The sequence below is a fragment of the Hemiscyllium ocellatum genome, chromosome 20 (assembly GCF_020745735.1).
Source record: "Hemiscyllium ocellatum isolate sHemOce1 chromosome 20, sHemOce1.pat.X.cur, whole genome shotgun sequence".
NCBI classification, from domain to species: domain Eukaryota; kingdom Metazoa; phylum Chordata; class Chondrichthyes; order Orectolobiformes; family Hemiscylliidae; genus Hemiscyllium; species Hemiscyllium ocellatum.
Window position 1 is genome coordinate 33,696,297 of NC_083420.1, and position 19,939 is coordinate 33,716,235.

At 40.4% G+C, this 19,939-nt stretch overlaps 2 protein-coding genes across 3 annotated transcripts in view; both read right to left on the bottom strand.

Moving 5' to 3' along the window:
* Positions 1-7,673, bottom strand: part of LOC132825444 (BTB/POZ domain-containing protein KCTD5-like) — a 76,175-nt gene extending 68,502 nt beyond the window's left edge. For both annotated transcript variants that reach the window (XM_060840722.1, XM_060840721.1), the window contains exon 1: positions 7,415-7,673. In XM_060840722.1, coding sequence (XP_060696705.1) covers positions 7,415-7,636 — 222 coding nt within the window. In that variant the 5' untranslated portion in view covers positions 7,637-7,673. The remainder of the gene's footprint in view (positions 1-7,414) is intronic.
* A 6,656-nt stretch (positions 7,674-14,329) lies between these two features.
* The window catches only part of LOC132825446 (3-phosphoinositide-dependent protein kinase 1-like), an 80,043-nt gene continuing 74,433 nt past the window's right edge, over positions 14,330-19,939 (bottom strand). Inside the window, exon 14 of the mRNA XM_060840723.1 lies at positions 14,330-19,356. Within this exon, the coding sequence (XP_060696706.1) occupies positions 19,243-19,356 (114 nt within the window). The 3' untranslated portion in view covers positions 14,330-19,242. The remainder of the gene's footprint in view (positions 19,357-19,939) is intronic.

Below are 19,939 nucleotides of genomic sequence, written 5' to 3' on the forward strand. Positions count from 1 at the left end.
TGTTCAAACGTCCGCAATTCACAACTGGTTGGAGCAGAACTTGGATGTGATCCATTTGTTGTGGGGTCACTTGCTTCTTATGCTGATTGAAATACAAATAAGTTTGCTTGGTGTTGCTTCTGACATGTCATCCTGCACTCTTTATTGAGCATTGGCTGATTCCCTGGCTGGATGGCAATGGCTGAGTGGGAATATGTTAGGCCATGGGGTTGCAGATTGTGCTGGTGTATAATTCTGCTGCTGATAGCCCAGTGGGCTTCCTGGATGTCCAGTCTTGACCTGATAGATCTGCACAACGTCTGCCCCAATGTGGTCCACACAACATGATGGAGGGTATTCTCAATGTGCCGGTGGGATTTCGTCTCCACAAGGACTGTGCGATGGTCACTCTTTCTGATACTTTCATGCACAGGTGCATCTGCATTTAGCAGATTGGTTAGGATGAGGTCAAATATGTTTTTCCCTCTTGTTGGTTCCCTCACCACTTGCTGCAGAACCAGTATTGCAGCAATATCTTTTAGGACTTGACCAGCTTGATCAGTGGTGCTGCTGCCAAGACACATTGAAATGCCCCAGAGTTCGTTTTGCACCCTTGCCACTCTCAGTACTGCCAAGCGCTGCTAACATATGGGTATACTGGTTCTTCAGCAAAATGAGGACAGTATGTGGTAATCAGCAGGTGGCTTCCTTGCCCACATTTAACCTGAAGCCACAAGAGATCAGTCAATGCTGAGAAACTCCTTCCTGACTGTATACCACTGTGCCACCGCCTCCACCAGTGGGACAGAATATATTCAAGGATGATGCCATTGACTGCAACTTTTTCTGTGAAGCACGATTCCGTGTCTATGACTAAGTCAGGCTGTTGTTTGATTAACCCGAGAGACAGCTCTTCCAAATTTTGTCACCATGGAGGGCTTTTGCAGGGTCAACAGTGCCGTTTCCACCATTGTCTTTACTGGTGCCTAGATTGATGCTAGGTGGTCCATCTGTTTCATTTCTCTGTTTAGATTTCAACTTGATTGATACATCTGATTGGCTTGCCAGACCATTTCAGAGGACAACTGAGAGTCAATCACATTTCTGTGGGTCTGCAGTCACATTTAGGCCAGCCTACCCGAGATTCCCTTCCCTGAAGAACATTTGTGATTTAGATGGGTTTTTCCAACAGTCATGATTTTTAATTCCAGATATTTCTTCTTGAATACCAATTCCACCAATTGTCATGGTGAAATTCAAACCTGGGTCCTACTACGTTTGGCAAATTGCTAATAGTCTAGCGATAATTCCCCTTAAACAGGCAAAACATAAAGGAAAAACAACTTTAAGAATGAACAGAGATGGAAGGAGAGAGGAAGAACGATGGTAAGATCTGCAAAAGGCAGAAATTACTTCAATGACCAAAAGGACTGACGATGATGTCATACAAAGATTTATGGTGGAAATAAAAAAAAGAGAATTATGACATCAACTTGCTGTCAATAAAGTAGTTATACAGTAGTTATGATCTCAAAGTACTGATATCAGTGCTGAATCCAAAGGCCGAAACATTAATGCTTTTCTCTCTACTAAGTATTTCCAGCAACCAAAACATTTTTCTTTTCCTAATCCAATCTGCTCTAAATGTTCTCCACAACAGAATTGACAAATTTTTTTTATAACTGACTTGTTCTATGTCTTGCTCTTCACTACATCTTCCCGACCTTCCATAAAGTCGGAGACAGCTTTTTTTTTGTAAATATGGTTGGTTTCTATTGCAACCTCTTCATCAGCAAAGAAAAGAAGGGATTGAGGAAGGAATTTGTGGACTCCACAGCTCACAGGGGGGCAGGATTTCCTGCTTGCTGCATGCATTCAAATTCAGATACCCATTTATAGTCCTATAACACACGCTGCTTCATGTACTCTCTGGATTAAACAAACATTATTTTTAACCCTGTAAAAGAAAACTTGAGCAAGACAAACAAAAAAGGGAATAAGATCCTGGGAAATACTGAGAATCAGAAGTACCTTAGTATTCATGTCCATGGGTCCCTTAAGGTTGCAGGTACATAAAATGGGTAAGGCGGCAGGAGATAAACTTGCCTTTATTAGCTAAGGCAGAGAATTTAAGTGCAAGGAGGCTATGCTTAAACTGTACAAAAGTTAGTTAGGTCACAGCAAACGTACTGTGTGCAGTTCTGCAATCTACATTCTAGGAAAGATGTGATTGCACCAGAAAAGGTCCAAAGAGGATTTACCAAGATGTTACCTGTGTGTGGAGCGTTTTAGTTTTGAAGAGAGATTGGATAGAGTGACAGTGATTCCATGGGAGTAAGAGGGACAGTGTGGGGACATGATTGAAAGGCATAAAATTATAAAAGGGGCACAGACAGTGTGGACAGGAAGCAAGTTTGTTCCCCTTGGTGGAGAAATCAAGGTTGGGGGGGGGGGGGGGGAGAAAAGAGGCACAGGTTTAAGGTGAGGGGAATCTGGAACTCACTGCCCTCTAAGAGTGGTAGAATCAGAAACCGTCATAACATTTAAGTAGCACTTAGATGCCTACCTGTGTCGCCAAGGCATGCAAGGCTCTGAGCCACTGCCATAAAATAGAATTAGAATAGTTAAGTGGTTGTTTTTGACTGGCGCAGGCTCAACGGATAGAAGGGCCTTTTTTCTCCTCTACTGTAGTCCTCAATGACTACATCAAGAATGATCAGTGAAATACTTGCATGAACCCTCAGAGACAAAAAAAAAGTTTTTTCCAAACTGAATCTCATCCATAATGTTGCTCAAGAAAATGCAAGGGTAGTGATCCTACAAGGACCAACTACAACACAGGCAGAAATTCTAACAGACCGTTTACTGTTGATATAATATCCTTGGTCTCCTACATTCCAAAGGATCAGCTCATCTGAAATGTAAACCTGGTTATAAGCGATGAAGTTTATTTCCCCTTTCTCCTTTTTTGTCTTGCCTTCCTGCACATTGCAATTATACCCCTGCTTCAATGACTGGTAAATGACATTCATTGAACATTGTCAAACCACCTGAATTCTCGCTGGCCTGTATATGTTTTCCATTAAATAGATGCCTCCTGCAGTGATGTAGCCTGGCTACTAATCAGAATGTATGACCTTGGTAATGTAGCTTCAAAATAAATCAAACATGTGACTTCAAACATCACATTAAGTTTGGAAACAACTGTATGATTCAAATAGACCAAGCAAACTTTGAACTTTTCAAATAAAGAAAATATTTGTTGCAAGCATTTAGTTTTAGGAATGAAACATCAATCTGTTCAAAAACATACAACTGACTCACAATCAGATAGTTCACTGAGCAGACTGACATTAAGCATGTACAGAATGGCAGCAGAGTGGGCTTGTAACTTTAGTATGATAAAGTCTTAGTAATTCTCCAGTGTTTCATCATTTCTATCACAACATGGCAATGCTTTGTGCTTCTCCCCCAAAACCATTGAGTTGCCATTTCATCTTTCAGACTTAGCTTTTGATTAGATTCCCTACAGTGTGGAAACAGGCCCTTCGGCTCAACCAGTCCACACCAACCCTCTGAAGAGTAACCCACCCAGACCCATTGCCCTCTGACTAACGCACCTAACACTATGGCCAATTCACCTGACCTGCACATCTTTGTGACTGTGAGAGGAAACCAGAGCAGCCGGAGAAAACCCACGCAGACACTGGGAGAATGCGCAAACTCCACACAGACAGAGTCTCCCGAGGCTGGAATTGAACCTGGGACCGTGGCAGTGTGGCCACAGTGCTAACCACTGTGTCACCTTCAGCTTAACTCTCTCGCTTCAGGTTTCCCATTTCCTTCTTAGCATTAATAAAAGGTGCTATCAGATACATTTCTTGTTTGGGATAGTGCTTAGAACACAAGTTCCAGTACAACAGATAATACTAGCAATGAAATTTCAGTCAGGCTTCTTCCTGAGTTATCACTAACTTACTTGCCTTGCATCAGCAAAAGATCTTTTGATGGAAGCACTTCTTTTTTTAAAAAACTTGTGGGAATTTCATGGTGACAGCAACTGCAATATATCAACCATGCTGAAAAACTTGGAAACCTCTCTGACATAAAGACAGCTACAAACATCAGTTGAAACTATAGTGCTTAACGGGATAGACGTATTGTCACTTGACAAGTGAATGAAATTAAAGGTAAAATTTGGATGGGTAAAATGCCATATTCTGTGGGCTTTTGTTCCCATCTGATTAGAGTTTTCAAATGGAAATCAAACTAACTAAACCTAATAACACGAGGATGACTGAAACAGCTCAACGCATTGTGATGGTTATAAAACTTGATTTGAGAAGTCCACACAACTGAAGTGAATAACTAATGAGAATGTGTATTGGGTGTGAGCAGGTAGGGAAAGAGTTACGGTTTGAGAAACAAGAGGTTCAGCTGAGTATGACTAAGATTAGATAACCTGCAGTTAACAATGGGGTTTTGGAGGCAATGATAATGGGTTAACAAGGTGGAAAAGCATTCATTTTGTAGAGCCATTTAACAATATTGGACACATTCAGCATGTAAGGTCAGTTTAACAAGGTGAAAAGTATTTATGACATGAAGCCAGTTAAGGTTAAGAGCATTCATTGTGTAACGCCAGATGGCTTAATCTTTGCTATTGACACTCATCAATTGTAATGGTCACCCAATCAATACGTACTTTGCCTTATCTGGATGCTCCTCCCTGTAAACGACAACATAATTTATTAAGAAACTACTGTTCTACAGAAGACCGAGAACTTATGTCTCTGTGCACATGGGCGATTGTTCTCTCTCCCTCCAGGGCCCGGAATAAAGATGGAGGTCAACTATACTGTCTGAGCATTTTGCTTCGATTGAGGCAGGAACAAGATGACATTACTTAAAAAATGTAGGTTAGATTGTTAAGGAAGTTACATACAGCTAATGATCACTAATCTCTATAATTTCACCCTTAGTATTGCTAAAAATGAAGACAAAAGTTTTTGTCTCATGCAAGAACAATTTGTACGAATACCAATGCAAAGGGAAAGCAGCATTTATACTATCTGAAAAGTGTGCTGATTTGGTTGGCAAGTGGACTCTGCTTTGTAGATGCAATGCCACTGAAGAATATGGATTAGTGTGGTGCTGGAAAAGCACAGGTCAGGCAGCATCCGAGGAGCAGGAAAATCGACGTTTATGACGTTCAGGTATATGAAAAATATGTCAGTTAATGATGATTGACAGCTAACTGCCAGTTTGACTCTGACTGCTTGAGGCAATGGCTTGACCAATGAACCAGAATAAATGGCTGTCATCTACTCTATTAAGATTACCCACAGTGTGGAAACAGGCCCTTCGGCCCAACCAGTCCACACCAACCCGCCGAAGCACAACCCACCCAGACCCTTTCCCCTACATTTACCCCTTCACCTAATACTACGGGCAATTTAACATGGCCAACTCACCTAACCTGCACATTTTTGGACTGTGGGAGGGAGCCCCAGAGGAAATCAACACAGACACAGGGAGAACGTGCAAACTCCACAGTCAGTTGCCTGAGACAGGAATTGAACCCGGGTCTCTGCCGCTGCGAGGCAGCAGTGCTAACCACTGTGCCAGCGTGCTGCTTATTAAGTTGACTAATATTCCAGCTATATTTCACTTTTAGCATTACAGTTTCACTGGTCTCTCGGTCATGGATAAATGGACCCAGAAATTCAGCTTCTACAAGCTCGTGTCTACCTGCACTATTGGATGCAATACAGCACAATTACTACCAACAGGGAGAAAAGCAGAGAAGAGATTGAAAGATTGTTGATTGAAAGACTGCAAACATTGGTGTTCATGGGACATTGATTCAAACATCTGTAACAATGGATAATCTCAACTTCTCATCATTTAGCTGCTAATACAAATGCACCCCAAAAAAATCTGTTATATAGCATCTCAAGTTACAGAACTTTATCAGGAGACAGCACAGACATCATTCCAGAGTGTGAAAGATTGGTTAGCAGACAAGTATTCAATGCACAATCCACAATAAAACAAAGTCAATGGAAAAATAGCTTCAAGTGTCGCTGTGCTCAGGATTGATTTACAAGATATTGAGCACTGCAATCAACTATACCACTCCTTTAACATGGTAAAATAACATGCTTCCAGACACACCAAAAATGCAGCTGTGAAATTCAACCAAATCCAGTTAAATGCAAATTACATTAAATATGTACGCTCAGAATAATTACTACTATTGAAAGATATCAACTTATCGTGGAGTACAGTACCAACATGGCCCTTGACTTGCATCTGAAAAGTGTAATAAATGGTTATTACTGTCAGATATCAGAACCCAGTCCAGTCTCCCCTGTTCAGTCCATACCATCCGAGACAGATGCTGCAGAATATTCTGCTGCAGCAAAGATAATTGCAACACCTCATTTGTTATCAGTAACTAAGTACTGTACAGGGCAGGGACTGAGCTCAGGATCATCCTGGCTATATGGATATCTATTCTCTAGGGAAGTCATCATGCAAAATGAAATTGCTGACTTGAATGCATTTTTACAGATTATTACATTCAAGATAAACCTCCTTAGTTTATATGCTAAAATAGCACAGGAATGTGACAGATTACAGAATCTCTCCAGCAGCGTGCTTGTTCAAGTCCCAAAACAAAACAAACTACAGTAAGTGGGCTGTGTTGCAATACCAGCCAAGGCAATTCACCATATTCACTAAAATGAGTGACAGAAGTAATATCCAGCACAAACTCATGCACAACAGTAGAAAACTACACACAGTTAATATCTGGTGGGAGAAACAGTGGGAATATTTTATGAGAAATAAACTTTTGTTAAATTCTGGAGCATTTTAAACTAAATTTCTTTCAATTGTGGATTTTGTATGGCTTGTAGTCATGTTAGGTACCTTAAAGTGCCAACTAATAACATCAAAAGCTAAACAATTGATTAATGTTGTGGTTCGTCAAGAGAGAGGATTCTCAGTGTCTGCAGGCAATATCAATCCTGCAGTTACGCCCTTTCCTAAAAATCACATTCCATCAATCATACACATTAAGAATTCCTACGTTCTGAATTAGAAATTGAGATTCCCTTATTGACATGGAGTGATGGCTGATCTCACAAGTTGCAATGAATCGTATGCACATACAACACGGTAACAACTGAAAGGAATACAAAAACTGGTGCACATAAGCACAATCAAAATTTCCCCATTGTTGGTGGTGTTTTGGGATTTTAACATCATTCACAAATCCCCAGATTACTGAAACATCCGCTCATTTTAGGTGAAAGTTTAAGGAACGTTTTATTTTTAAATCAGTATACCCTATCTGGGACCAACGTCTGCCCAAAATGCAGGGTCTTCCTCACCCACCGTCTCAGTCCATCCCTTTCTTCCCCAGTACCTTGTCAGAATCCAGGTCGGGGTCGGCTTGGCACAGTCGATATAGGAATGACTTGGGGTCGCGGCAGAGAGTCTGGCGGGTGCTCAGGAACCGGGTGCCACCGACATTCAGACGGACCCACTTAGCGGCGGCAGCCGCGCGCTCCAAACCAGAGCATTTCCGGCACAGGGAACCGTTAAAGTTTTCCGAGAGCTCCGACAACGAACCACTCACCGCCGCCATTGTCAGCGACCTCCCACCGCATCCCCACCGCCCCCGCCGCCACACCTCCTGGCATGCACCGCATCACGACCCCACCCTCCGCCACACCTCCCGGCATGCACCGCATCACCACCGCCGCCACACCTCCCGGCATGCAACGCATCGCCAGCCCCAAACTCCCTGGAATTGGGCGCCCCACCTCCCGGCATGCACCGCAACCCCACCTCCCCGCCCAAGACCGCTACTCCTCCCAGCATGCACCGCATGTTGACAGGGGGGAAGGAGCATCGCTCTGAAAGCTGGTGTTTACAAATAAACCTGTTGACTATAGCCTTGTGTGATATTTAACTCGACCCCAGTAACCATTTTTCAAAACATGCATTTCTAATTTTTGTTTCAGATGTCCAACAGCTACAGTTCTGTGTTTTATTAATATCTCTCCTAGCTCCATCTCCATATTTCTGCTTATTCCTTCCATCGCCACCCCCCCCCCCCCATCAGTAGCACATATACCACCTTTTCCTCACTACAATCAGTTCTGAATTGTCTCCACAGACATTGCCAGGCCTTTTGATTTTGTTTCACGTCTTCAGTATCTGCAGATATTTATTTTATTTTAATGTGAAAGTTCAGGAGTTCTCTTTGGATTCGAAACGATAACTTTCTCTCTCCACGGATACAATGAGACTTGAGTTTCTCCAATTATACTGTTTCTATTTATTAATGCTCTATGGTAAATCTTTTAACACCATGTTACAGATATTTGAATGATATGTTAATAATGCAAATTGCACAACAATGATAATATTCACACCAAGACTGCTTCTAACACAAACTATATTACTTTTATCTATCACGAATCATGATATTCATAAAAAACGTTCATGAACGTTAAAGGGGTGCTTACGAATTACTGTTACTGCAAAACGATAACTTTGAAGAGCATGCTATAATTAAACCATTAAATGGGTTGGTGGTAACCACCTAATACTTCTAAAAGGTTTATTTTAAAATGTTAACATTCTCCAAACTGTTGGCTTGGATTTGTTAATTTTGCCAAGAGCTTTTCTTCTCATGCTTTCCAAAAAAAAGCTTTATTTAGGGAAAACTGCTCACAGGGTAATGGCTCGACATAATTCTACGTTAGAAATTAGAATTGGAACAGGCCAAGTTGTTTCTAAGATTTATATCGAAGGTAGTGTAATTTGTCATAAAGTATTTATCAGGAGTTTGAGCAGCTTCAGTTAAAATGCGCCATCTAATGGTAGCAAGATGAAAGATCAAAACAAATATTCCAGTAACCATTAAAACAAATTTTTCCACCCCTAAAAATATGGCTCAGATACTCCAATGAGCAGAAAGAGCAGTGTATACTGGAGTTGCACACCAGGATCAGGTTGACTCCAAGAGAATTGCTCAGGAAATTGACAATACCAATAGGTAATTCCCTTGCTTGTAATAATGACTAAGTATGGAAGTAGACCACATAATCTGTACCGATCATGTTCCCAAACTAAACTAATCCCTGTCTACCTGGATTTGGCCCATATTCCACCAAAACCTTCTCATTTGTAACCTATCAAAATGCCTTTTGAATATTGCAACTGTACTTCATCCACCACTTCCTCTGGCAAATCACTGTTCTCCCCGCATGCCCTTTTCAAAACTTTCTTCTCACCTTAAAATTATGCCTCCCAGTTTTGAACTTGACCACTCTAGGAAAGGACCCTTACCATTCACTCTTGTCTATGCCCCTCATGATTTTATAAACATCGAAGTCACCCTTTAACCTTTAAGAATGTGGTGGAAGCAGACAGTGTTAAATTTTCAATGTAGAGGTAGGTAGATGGATTTTTTTTCAAGGTAGTGAAGCCAAAAGTTAATGGGGATAGATAGGGATATGGAATTCAAAACACAAATTGATCAGCAACAATCTTGTTGAATACTAGGACTTCTGCTCCAATTTTATATAAAAATGAATAATCAAAAGTGTCTTACTTGGTCTAATTCTGTAGAAAGAGCTTTAATATATTGGAAGCTTTAATATATTGGAAAGGATGGTACATATGAAAGATGTAGAAATTAAAGAGGAAAGGACTAGGATGTAGTGTAAGGTAATGATATTGATAAAGACGAGAGTAAATAATAGCACAGAGTCTGAATTAAAGGCTTTTCATCAGAATGCTCACAAAATTCTTAAGATGGGAATGAATTGCTAGCACAAACTAAAAAAAATTACATTATATGACAATGACACAGCTGCAATGTTAACAATGCTGCAACTTGAATTTAAGGGCTTTTGACATTTACGAAGCACAGAAGAAAAACATGGTAGGTTAGCCCCAGCAATAACAAAAAAATTCAAAACCACAAGAAATTATTTTGGTTTAGAAGATCAAGTAGTAGAATCAGTTTTGATGGAGTTAGGACCTAGCCAAAGTAAATGGTCATTGGTGGGGATCACAGTCATTCAGGTAGCATCCATGGAAAGAAAGCAAGCTAACGTTGAGTCTAGAGCTCTGATCCACTGGGATCTCCAGCATTTTTTGTTTTTAGTAGATTACAGCATCTACAGTGATTTGCTCCTTGTCATTAGGAGGAGTAGTACTATAATTACACAGTAGGACAGAGTATGTGTAAAGAAATAATCAGAGCTTCCAAGAAGGGTACTACAATAATCATTAAAGACTTTGTTTTCAATCAACGCAAAAGCTAATCAAATTGGCAAAGGAAACCTGAAGGATGCATTCATACCCCCACTCTGTGTTAAATCTGTTCTAGAACTTTGTCACGACCAGGTTATTTTGGATCTCAATGTGTAATGAGTTAAGATTAACTATGGACACAAGTGTGAGAAATGTGGGTCCATAACTACTGCCTTAAAAGACCCTAAGGCCAAAATGCCAGTATGCCAATAATGAACTGTGAAAATAGTTTAAAAGGTGAGACAGTGGAGTTGCAACGACTGACCTTTAGGAGACACTTCATCATTCTCAAAGATGTTTTCCATTGTAGGAGAATTGCTCTACCAGAAGGATGCACCATCTATGGATAATAAATTAAGGACGGTAACAAATTGACAGAACAGGCATACAATGGTGTGGAGATTAGTGATTGTGTAAAAGGTTGAGAAAGGGTGTGCAATAGAATAAGAATTTATAGCACGAGAAAGAAAAAGAATTAACAGTTTCCACAAACATACAAAACGAGAGCTAAAGTGAGTACTGAGTGGGACGGGGGAAGTGAGGGAATGTCATAGGAATTGAATAAATATTTTGTATTCATTTTCAGAATGGAAGAGACAAAAAGCCTTCCAAGAATAGTTGAAAAATCATGATGCAAAAAGGAGGCAGGTACTTATTACCACTAAAACAATGAGAATACAGATGTGGCTCAAGTGTGACAAATTCCCTGGACCTGATGACCTGCATCCTAGAGTTTGAACAGAAATTGATGCAGAGGTCATAATCTTCCAAAATTTCCTAGATTCTAGGAAGGTCCCAGTTGCTTGGAAAATTGTAAATATAACACTTCTGTCCAAGAAGTTTGGGGAGTGGGGGACACAGAGGCCAGGAAAATCTAGGTTAGTTAGTTTAACGCCTGTCATTGGAAACATTCTAGAATCTAGTAGTACAGAGGTAGTAGCAAGATATTTAGAAAATCAGAATGAAATCAGGCAGTTAATATTGTTTTGAAAAAGGGAAATGGTATTTCACACTCAAGTCCTGAGAGCTGAATAAATGACAACCTTCGATGTAATGTATTTAGATTTCCAAAAGCCATTTGATAAGGAAGGTTACTGTACCAGTAGTCCTATAACATGCATTTATTAAACCCAATTTGGTTTTAATATGATTTGTAAATTGTGGATTCTTTAAAACGTGATTTCACCTCCAGCACAAGCTGAACAACAAAACGCAGCCTCACGATCCTCCGTCTGCAAAATGCAAATTGTGTGTTCAGCTGAAACAGGAATGCAATCAGCTCTGCAAGTCTTGAAACTTAGCTCAAAACTTATTTCAAACTGGGGAGAGTCTTCAGGAGAACTGGACTTCTGCATTGGCATTATGTGGTCAGTTGGTGTTTTCTGGTGAAGAGCTTCATGAAAGATACGATGCTGTAGTCTTTTTTTTAGATTAGATTACTTACAGTGTGGAAACAGGCCCTTCGGCCCAACAAGACCACACCGACCCGCTGAAGCACAACGCACCCATACCCCTACCTTTACCCCCTTCACCTAACACTACAGGCAATTTAGCATGGCCAATTCACCTAACCTGCACACCTTTGGACTGTGGGAGGAAACCCACGCAGACACGGGGAGAATGTGCAAACTCGACACAGTCAGTCGCCTGAGTCGGGAATTGAACCCAGGTCTCTGGCGCTGAGAGGCAGCAGTCCTAACCACTGTGCCACCGCGCCGCCCATTTTAAAGTGTTAATTTACTGTATCATTTCATTAAAATATTATTTAAAGATTTACTTAGACTGTGCTATCATTTGTGTTAGGCTAACTACTATTTTTGTTTCAGTTTTTACGGATATTTCTGGTGGATCATCCCAACCCTTTTTCCCCAAAGGCCCTATTACGTATATTGTATGATTTTCTACAACATGGTGTTGCATGGGAACACAACTTCTGCATCATAGGAGAACTACCTGTACAAATTGAAAATATATAATGTTGGAAGTGATGTTAGCATTAAGAGAGAATTGCAAGACCGACAGGAAACTGTGAACATAAATGGGTCATTTTCAGGTTGGTAAACTAATGAGTAGAGTTCTTCAGGGATCAGTGCTGAGGCCTCAACTCTTTATGACCTATATTAATGGCTTGGATGAAGAGACTACATGCAGAGGATATAAAAGGTCTGCATAAATATTCAAAAAGGTCTGCATTAATGATTCAAAAGTTTGGCACATGGAGTATAATGTGGAAAGGTGCAAGTTGCTCACTTGCAGAGTTGAAATAGTCACTTAAAGAGAATCTGCAAAACAACGTGTTACAGAAGGATCTACGTGAACCTCATTTCATATGCAGGTACAGTAAGCAATTAAGAAAGCAAATTACAAGGGAAATGGAATATACCCCTTGTTAGAAAGTAAAAAGTTTTTGCCAGAACTGTTTAGGGCATTGGTGAGACTATACCTTGGATACTATGTACAAGTTTGCTATCTTACTTGAGCAGGGGTATTCTTGCATTGGGAGAAAGTGAGCTCTGCAGATGCTGGAGATCAGAGTTGAGAGTATGATGATGGAAAAGCACAGGTCAGGCAGCATCCGAGGAACAGCAGAATCGACGTTTCGGGCAGGGAGGCAGTTCAGAGATGGTTTACTCAGTTAATTCCTGTGATGAAGGGATTGTTTTGAGGAAGGCTTTAGCAAATTGGGCTTATACTTGGGAGTTCAGAAGACAGGTGACCTGATTTAAAAAAACAAAATTCTGAGGGGGCTTGGAAGTAAATGCTGAGAGGACATTTCCCTTCTTGGCACAATTTCAAAGCAAAGGGTACCCCATTTAAAATGCAGATGAGAAAAAAACGTTCTCTGTGGTTTAACTCCGCTCTCTGTGGAATTACCTCCCGAAAGAGCTTTGGAGACTGAATCATTAAATATATTTAAAGCTGATCTAGATTTTTAAGTTATCAAGAATGTCAAGGGTAATGGCAATAGGAATGAAAGTGGAGTTCAGACCACATTTGGTCAGCCATTATTTTAATGGCACAAGGACTGAAAGGCCTACTTGTGTTCATATTCCTTATCTTCTTTCAGGTTTTATGGGGTTTAAAAAAGTGCTGACATTGTTCAATGCCCTGCCACTACAACACTTTTCCCTTTATTTCAAAAGTCCGATTACAATGCTACAACTACTCCATCACTTCCCATACAGAAAGATAATTGTTGGGCTACTTTAGTATTTTATGGAAATGTAACATCCCTCAGTTATGCTTCAAGAAACCTTTAATTACATAGAATTTGTATCCGTTCCTTTTAAGTGTTGTCTCACATTGAGGTATGATTTCATAGATATTAGCGTTATTCTTACACTTCACCCAAATGGTCATTCTGCCCAAGAATAGCTGGGAAAAGTAGACTGCACTAAGCCAAAGGCAGCCCCTGTCTGACAAACATGTGTTGTGTAACACAACTATGAGGAACAGAAAGCCTGTCATTTTTACCTTGTCTGATGTAGCCCTATTGCTTCCCCATTGAAACAGTACAAACAGTGGTGCTGAGAAAGATCCAGTATGCACATCAGGTAAGCTAACAATTGAGCCATTCACAGTATTAAGAGCTACTTTAGTTCTGGGCAAGTTTGTGTATCAAATGACAAGTTGATGTGAAAAGCACAAAAAACCCAAGATCATCGATGTTTTGTAATGTCAATGCCAGAAGTACATTTATACAATATTCCATGAAACATCAAATTGCTTTACATCAATGTGATGTGTAGTGAGACTCATGTGGAGAAGTAGGATCCGAGAATGAGCATTGCCATATGAAAGATAAATATTTTTGGTGATGTTCTTTGGGATAAAGCAGCAAAAGAGTGCCATATTATTTAGATATTCACTAGAAAGTGCTTCTTCTGTACTAGATTTCAGCAGTCAAATGCAGAAGCTCATGTCACAAACAATAGGTTTCTGTCCCACTAGCAACACTGTGACCGACTGGGACGCATGTTCAAATAACGAGGCAAGAGAAAGATTTGATGTTTTATACCTGCAACCCCTACATGCTTTAATTACAGAACTATTGAGCATTACGTGAAAGATCAAATCATTCCGCTCCATCTAAAGCACAAATATTCAGAAAATATTATACGTTCATTAAATTATGAAGAATATGATTCAAATCATTGACCAAATAGAAAATTTATATAATAAAAGCCTGGAAACAAAGTCAAAATATCATAGTTTACAATAGTTATTCATATTCAAAGGCTGAACATCACATACATACACAACATGGCCCCTGAACATGAATTAACTCCAGATGCAACTCATATATTAGAATTTAAATAACAGACTGAACTACACGCTAGCTTTAACCAGTAAGTGATTTGACGAATTAAACAAAAACAAAAGAAAGTGTGTGGTTTAATATATTGCATTTCTTGCTTCAGACTGTCTTCACTTTACCCATTGCCCATGTGTATCAGTGCCATTGGTCTCTCACCCAGACAGGAGTTTGACACCATGTGACCAGCCGAATGATTACCATCCTAGACAAAATGTGCAAGCGGCAAGGATTTTTTTTTGGGAAGGAGAGAATTCCTTCCCCTGGATTGCTCACAACTAGGGTTTCCGAGAGCAATGATGAGTGATATCAGAGTACATGAGCTTAATGCTCTTTATCTGCAAGTCCTCTCTCCACATTTTAAACACTAATCCAAAATAGAGTTACTGCATTCATCACAATAATGAAATTTCAACTGTCCAAACACATGTTTGCTGTTTTAATTTAAGGAGATACAGAATTAGAACTGCAGAAAATGTTACAATTCTACATGATAAGGTTGAAAATTTAGCAGACTGGAAAGGAACAGGAATGACAAATTTTATTAGACAATCTGTACTTGCTTGCTGAAAAAGCACTAGCTGTAAAGTGCCAAGATTGAAATATACTCACTTCTCATTGTTCTGTAGACATGCTAGGTGAATCAGATTTATACAAACATGAAATATAAAAAATGAAATCACAAAAAAAAAAGCACATTGTACACAAAAAAAACATGCTCACTGAGCAGATTTGGAAAGGACTCCCAGATTAAGGCAGCAAGCCATGGATGCGGTCACCAATTGTACAGTCATAAGCAAACAGCCAAATGGATGTTTTGAACATGAAATTCATGAAGTTCACCTCAATATGATGCCAAAATGTGTAATCAATTCCTCAATTTACACTCACAAAAAGTATATGTAGGGGAAGGAAACACTGTTGCTTCTGTTTGGCATTGGTTGATAACTATGCACCTGGTAACAATACAAGGTGCTTAACCCATAGTGCTTCAACATGTTTTTGGGAGACTGATGAGGTACTGGACTCCTGTTGCTCCTCTCCATTCATTTTCTCACCAAGTGTCATTACAGGGTTGATATGTATACACAGGCAACTTAAGACCTGCAAAAAGACCAACAGGTCCCCAGCATTACAACAAGTTCTATTTATAAGTGCAGTCAATGAGGCAGCTAATGCATGCGCTATCAACTGGTCTCTTAGAAGGTACTGAACCTACCCCTCTTTACCAAACTGCAAAATCTGCATTACTGTCTACCTACTTTGCTGCATTCTACCCTTTTGAAATCTTGTTACGTTCCACATATACAATAACATGAGAAACAAAAGACCCGTACATTTTATACTCTCACAGTGAACATTGTTATCATCTGTAAAAAGCAAACTGTCGATAATTGATCTGTCAAAACAAACAGAGATCTTAGAGTGATTATGCTCACTCCTGTGGACCAGTGGCTGCACCTGCTGCTTCAAGCAGGTTTGAAAGCATGTTACCCTGATTAAAGCTTTTGTGGTTTATCAGGGACCTACCCAAATACACCATCTATAAAAATAAAACTTGGTTAGCTCCTGATCAGTCAATACTTCTAATGAATTGGGGCTCTTTGACTTGGGAGAAGATTTTGACAGCTTGGTACATTAGGTGTAGATGCAGAGAACATGAGGCAATCCTGTAACATTATAGGCTGTAAATTCCTGAGGTTCCAACTAATCAGGTTTTAGAGGTCAGAGAAAGCTAAGTAAACAGAGGAAAATGACAAGATGATGGATTGTGGTGACAGCTGGTTTCTATTCCAGCAGACGCAACTCACAGCTGGACTCCAGCCCTCCATTCTAAGAAGTTACACTTTTGCTAGACAATCACTGGAAGACTGACTGAAGACCACTTTTTGTAGGTCAGCCAACTCCTGAATGAGTCAAGAGCCACAAACTAGATTCTGCAGCACTCAATCTGTTGAACAGAAGCAGCTGATAGGCACAACACCAGGTGCAGACACAAAAACTCAGCAAGTCTTGGTAGCATCTGTGGAGAGAAAGCAGAGTTAATGTTTCGAGTCCAATGGGTCTACGTCAGAACGAACTGGAACCATTAATTCTGCTTTTTCTCCATGGATGTTTTCAGAGTTTGAGTTTCTCCAGTAATTTTTTTTTTTGGTTTCAGATCTTCAGCATCCACAATTCTTTCTTTTAGCCTAGATACAGGAGGTTTGAAGTCACAGCTCACCATGAAAGCCAACAATTCCCCACCCGAGACCTCCAAAGATCAAGGGCCATGCGGATGATAACGTATCAAGGATGGAAAACAAAAACACAAAGAATGTGTGAAGAGTTTCGCCACTTATATTTCAGAAATCTCATTTTATGTAAATCACCTTTGCTCTGAGTTAATGTCTGGCTTTGTGATGTGGTGGACAGCTTCTGTTGTAGACAGTACAATTCTGTTATAGTAAACATAATCACCAGGCAGTTTGGCGAAATCCTCCAACTTTGAAGGATTGCACTGCCCCAAGACATGTACACGATACCATCATTGCAGATGAGCTGAGTTACTTTGTCCTCTTCCCAAGGATATGCAATATGACAGAGTTTAGTTTGATGGGCAACAGTCACTCTCTCAGCCCTTGCCTGGGTGGTCAGTCTCTGCGGATGAGTTGATGTGCTAGCAGGTAATCCATGTTGGGTGGGAAGGAATGGGAGCCGCTATTCCCAAGAGTCCAAAAGGTTTGCTCACAGGGGTTCACTGGATGACAAACAAGAGTAGGAAGATGGACTGTTTGCCCCCAAGATGCAAAGGCCAAGTTGATCTTTTTGATATTGATAAAGCCAGGTGTGTCTCGATTTGTGGCTCAGCTACTCACAGGTGAAGCATTGGGATAGCCCCAACCAGTAATGACTTTTGTTGCTTTAAATGGATTTCTTCTCTCCTCTTGTGATTGCACAAAAATAGAAAGAATCCCAGAAGTGTCTCACTGCAGTTACACAAGTACCAGGTGTAATTCTAACCCTCCCCCTGCAAACACACACATATATATTTATTTTTATATATATATATTATACACACTGAAAATTTACAGAAGTTACACAACAGCTGACTGGGTACTTTCAAATCCAGTCAAGTGTACATGTGTGCAGCATTGAGCACAGTCAAGTACCTCAAAATCCTTGCTGCCTTCAACATCCTGTCCCTTTATACAGGGACCATTGGCTCAAGACAGATCCTGGGCATATGTTGTACTATGCTGTCACTGCAGTCACAGCAGAAACTAAAACGCTGCAACTTGCAAAGTGAACATCTGGTTGCACATGCCACTTCCAGATGTGTACAAGCCTGACTCCATATCTGAAATCTAGCACGGAGCAAGTATAAAATTTTAGCGAGTGAATATTGCACCATCACTGAAACAGTTTTAGATACTTCAATCATTTTAAGGGAAGGGGAAGCAGCAAAATAACTTGCTGGTTTAAGCGTGCATTAATTCAGTGCTTTGCACAGTGTTGAACCCCAGCTTGTTCAGATCAACATCTTCAGCCAAGCGAAATGCACTGACTGCCCAAGACCAAAAATCCATTTCAATCTTTATGATTATGGACAACAACTTAACAGCAGCCTGCTATAGAAATGAATCAAAATGAGCAAACAATTATATAAAACAAGACATGTACAGAATTCTATCACAGCACATGGGGCTGCTTCAATAAGAACAGGTCAATTAATTACAAAACTTCATCTTCTGTTTCGAGTGTGTAGCTTGACCAACTATAACCAACTTTGAAAGATAGGGCTGTACAGTTCGATCAATACAATTTCACTCTGGTAAAGTAGGTCAGGCATAAATAAAGTATTTCCTTCTGTGTTTAAGTGTGTTTATATGCACATTGACTCCTCAGTACCACTATATACCCTTGGCATTCGTACAAATGAGAAAGCAATGCTGCAGGAGTCAGAGGCCAGAAGACAGCAAGAACAGAAGTGAAAATGTACACAGCTCTTGAATAATTTAAGTAAAACAAAAAATAAAAATGTAATATCACAAAGGTCAGGCCCCAGTGTAAATGAAGGGCTGCCTGAATTGGAATGGCGGTTGCGGGGTACACACACGATTGAGCTTTGCAATCTGTCTGTGATGCAGTTTATAAATGCATGAATTCCCTAAAAGCATCAATTATTCAGCAACCTGGAACGAGAGCAGACATTACACAAAGAGGCAAGGGGTCTCTTATCTGCAATATAACAGGCCTGCAGCACAAAGAGCAGGCAAAGCAACCCCTGCAATCCCATTTACATGGAAAGGAAGGAAGGAAGGAAAGAGAAATGGTTGGAGCAAGCCAGTCCCCGCCTCAACCTCCACATAAGGTTTTATGTGGACATCTATGGGCTGTTTTCTTTTTAATTTGGGAGGAAGTAGGCAAAGTGAATGGAAAGAAGGTAGAGAAAGGGTGGGGGGTGGGCGGGGGAGAGGGGTAAAGAGGTGAGGAAAGAATGAGAAAAGGAAAGAAATAGATGGGAAGGGATGGGTGGGGTGGCTTTTTATGCTGTGCTAAAGTTCTGACTGTGGAGCACCAGCAGCATATGGGGAAGCTTCTCCATTCGTGTCAGCTGTACTGTACTAAATGCCAGCATTCTGTTGGTTCTGGTACCGCCGTCGCCATACTTCCTGGATCTTTTTGCACCACTTGTGCGCATTTCCACTTGGATCCATTAAATAATATGTCCGATTTGGCTGCAGGACAAAACATTAAAGTAAGTGGCAGCATAATAACTCATCTACGTCATGTTACAAAGGAACATTTTTATTTGCACATTGTCTCTAATGGCGAGTGGTGGTGGTGGTGGGGGATGATGAGGGGTGAGGAGGGATAGAGAGAACACTCAAAATATCAGTGCTCATGTGTTCTAAAATGGCCTATTTGAACTCCAAGTACTCAGAGCTGTAATCAAAATGCTTTCTGTAGAAGCACTTCCAGAGCACTGGCACCATAATGTTCCACAGGGATAAAGGCTGATTCAAGTTCATTCCACAGAGGACTCTGTTGTATTCTAGAGTCACCTGGAAGGTGACATGCTGCAAACCAAGACCAGTTTACAATGGCTTTTACATTGCCAAATGCTCCTCCTACTTGAGTGCTGGATTTCATCCAATGGGCCACATATGATTATTCTTATTTTTATCAACCTGGGATATTTTTTGTACTGTATTATAGATGATGAATTAACTGTCTAAGTCAGGGGTTCCCAAAACTGAGGGCTGTGACCTCATAAGCAACCGAGGTCATGATTTTCTCCTCCTCAGAGACAGTGAAGAC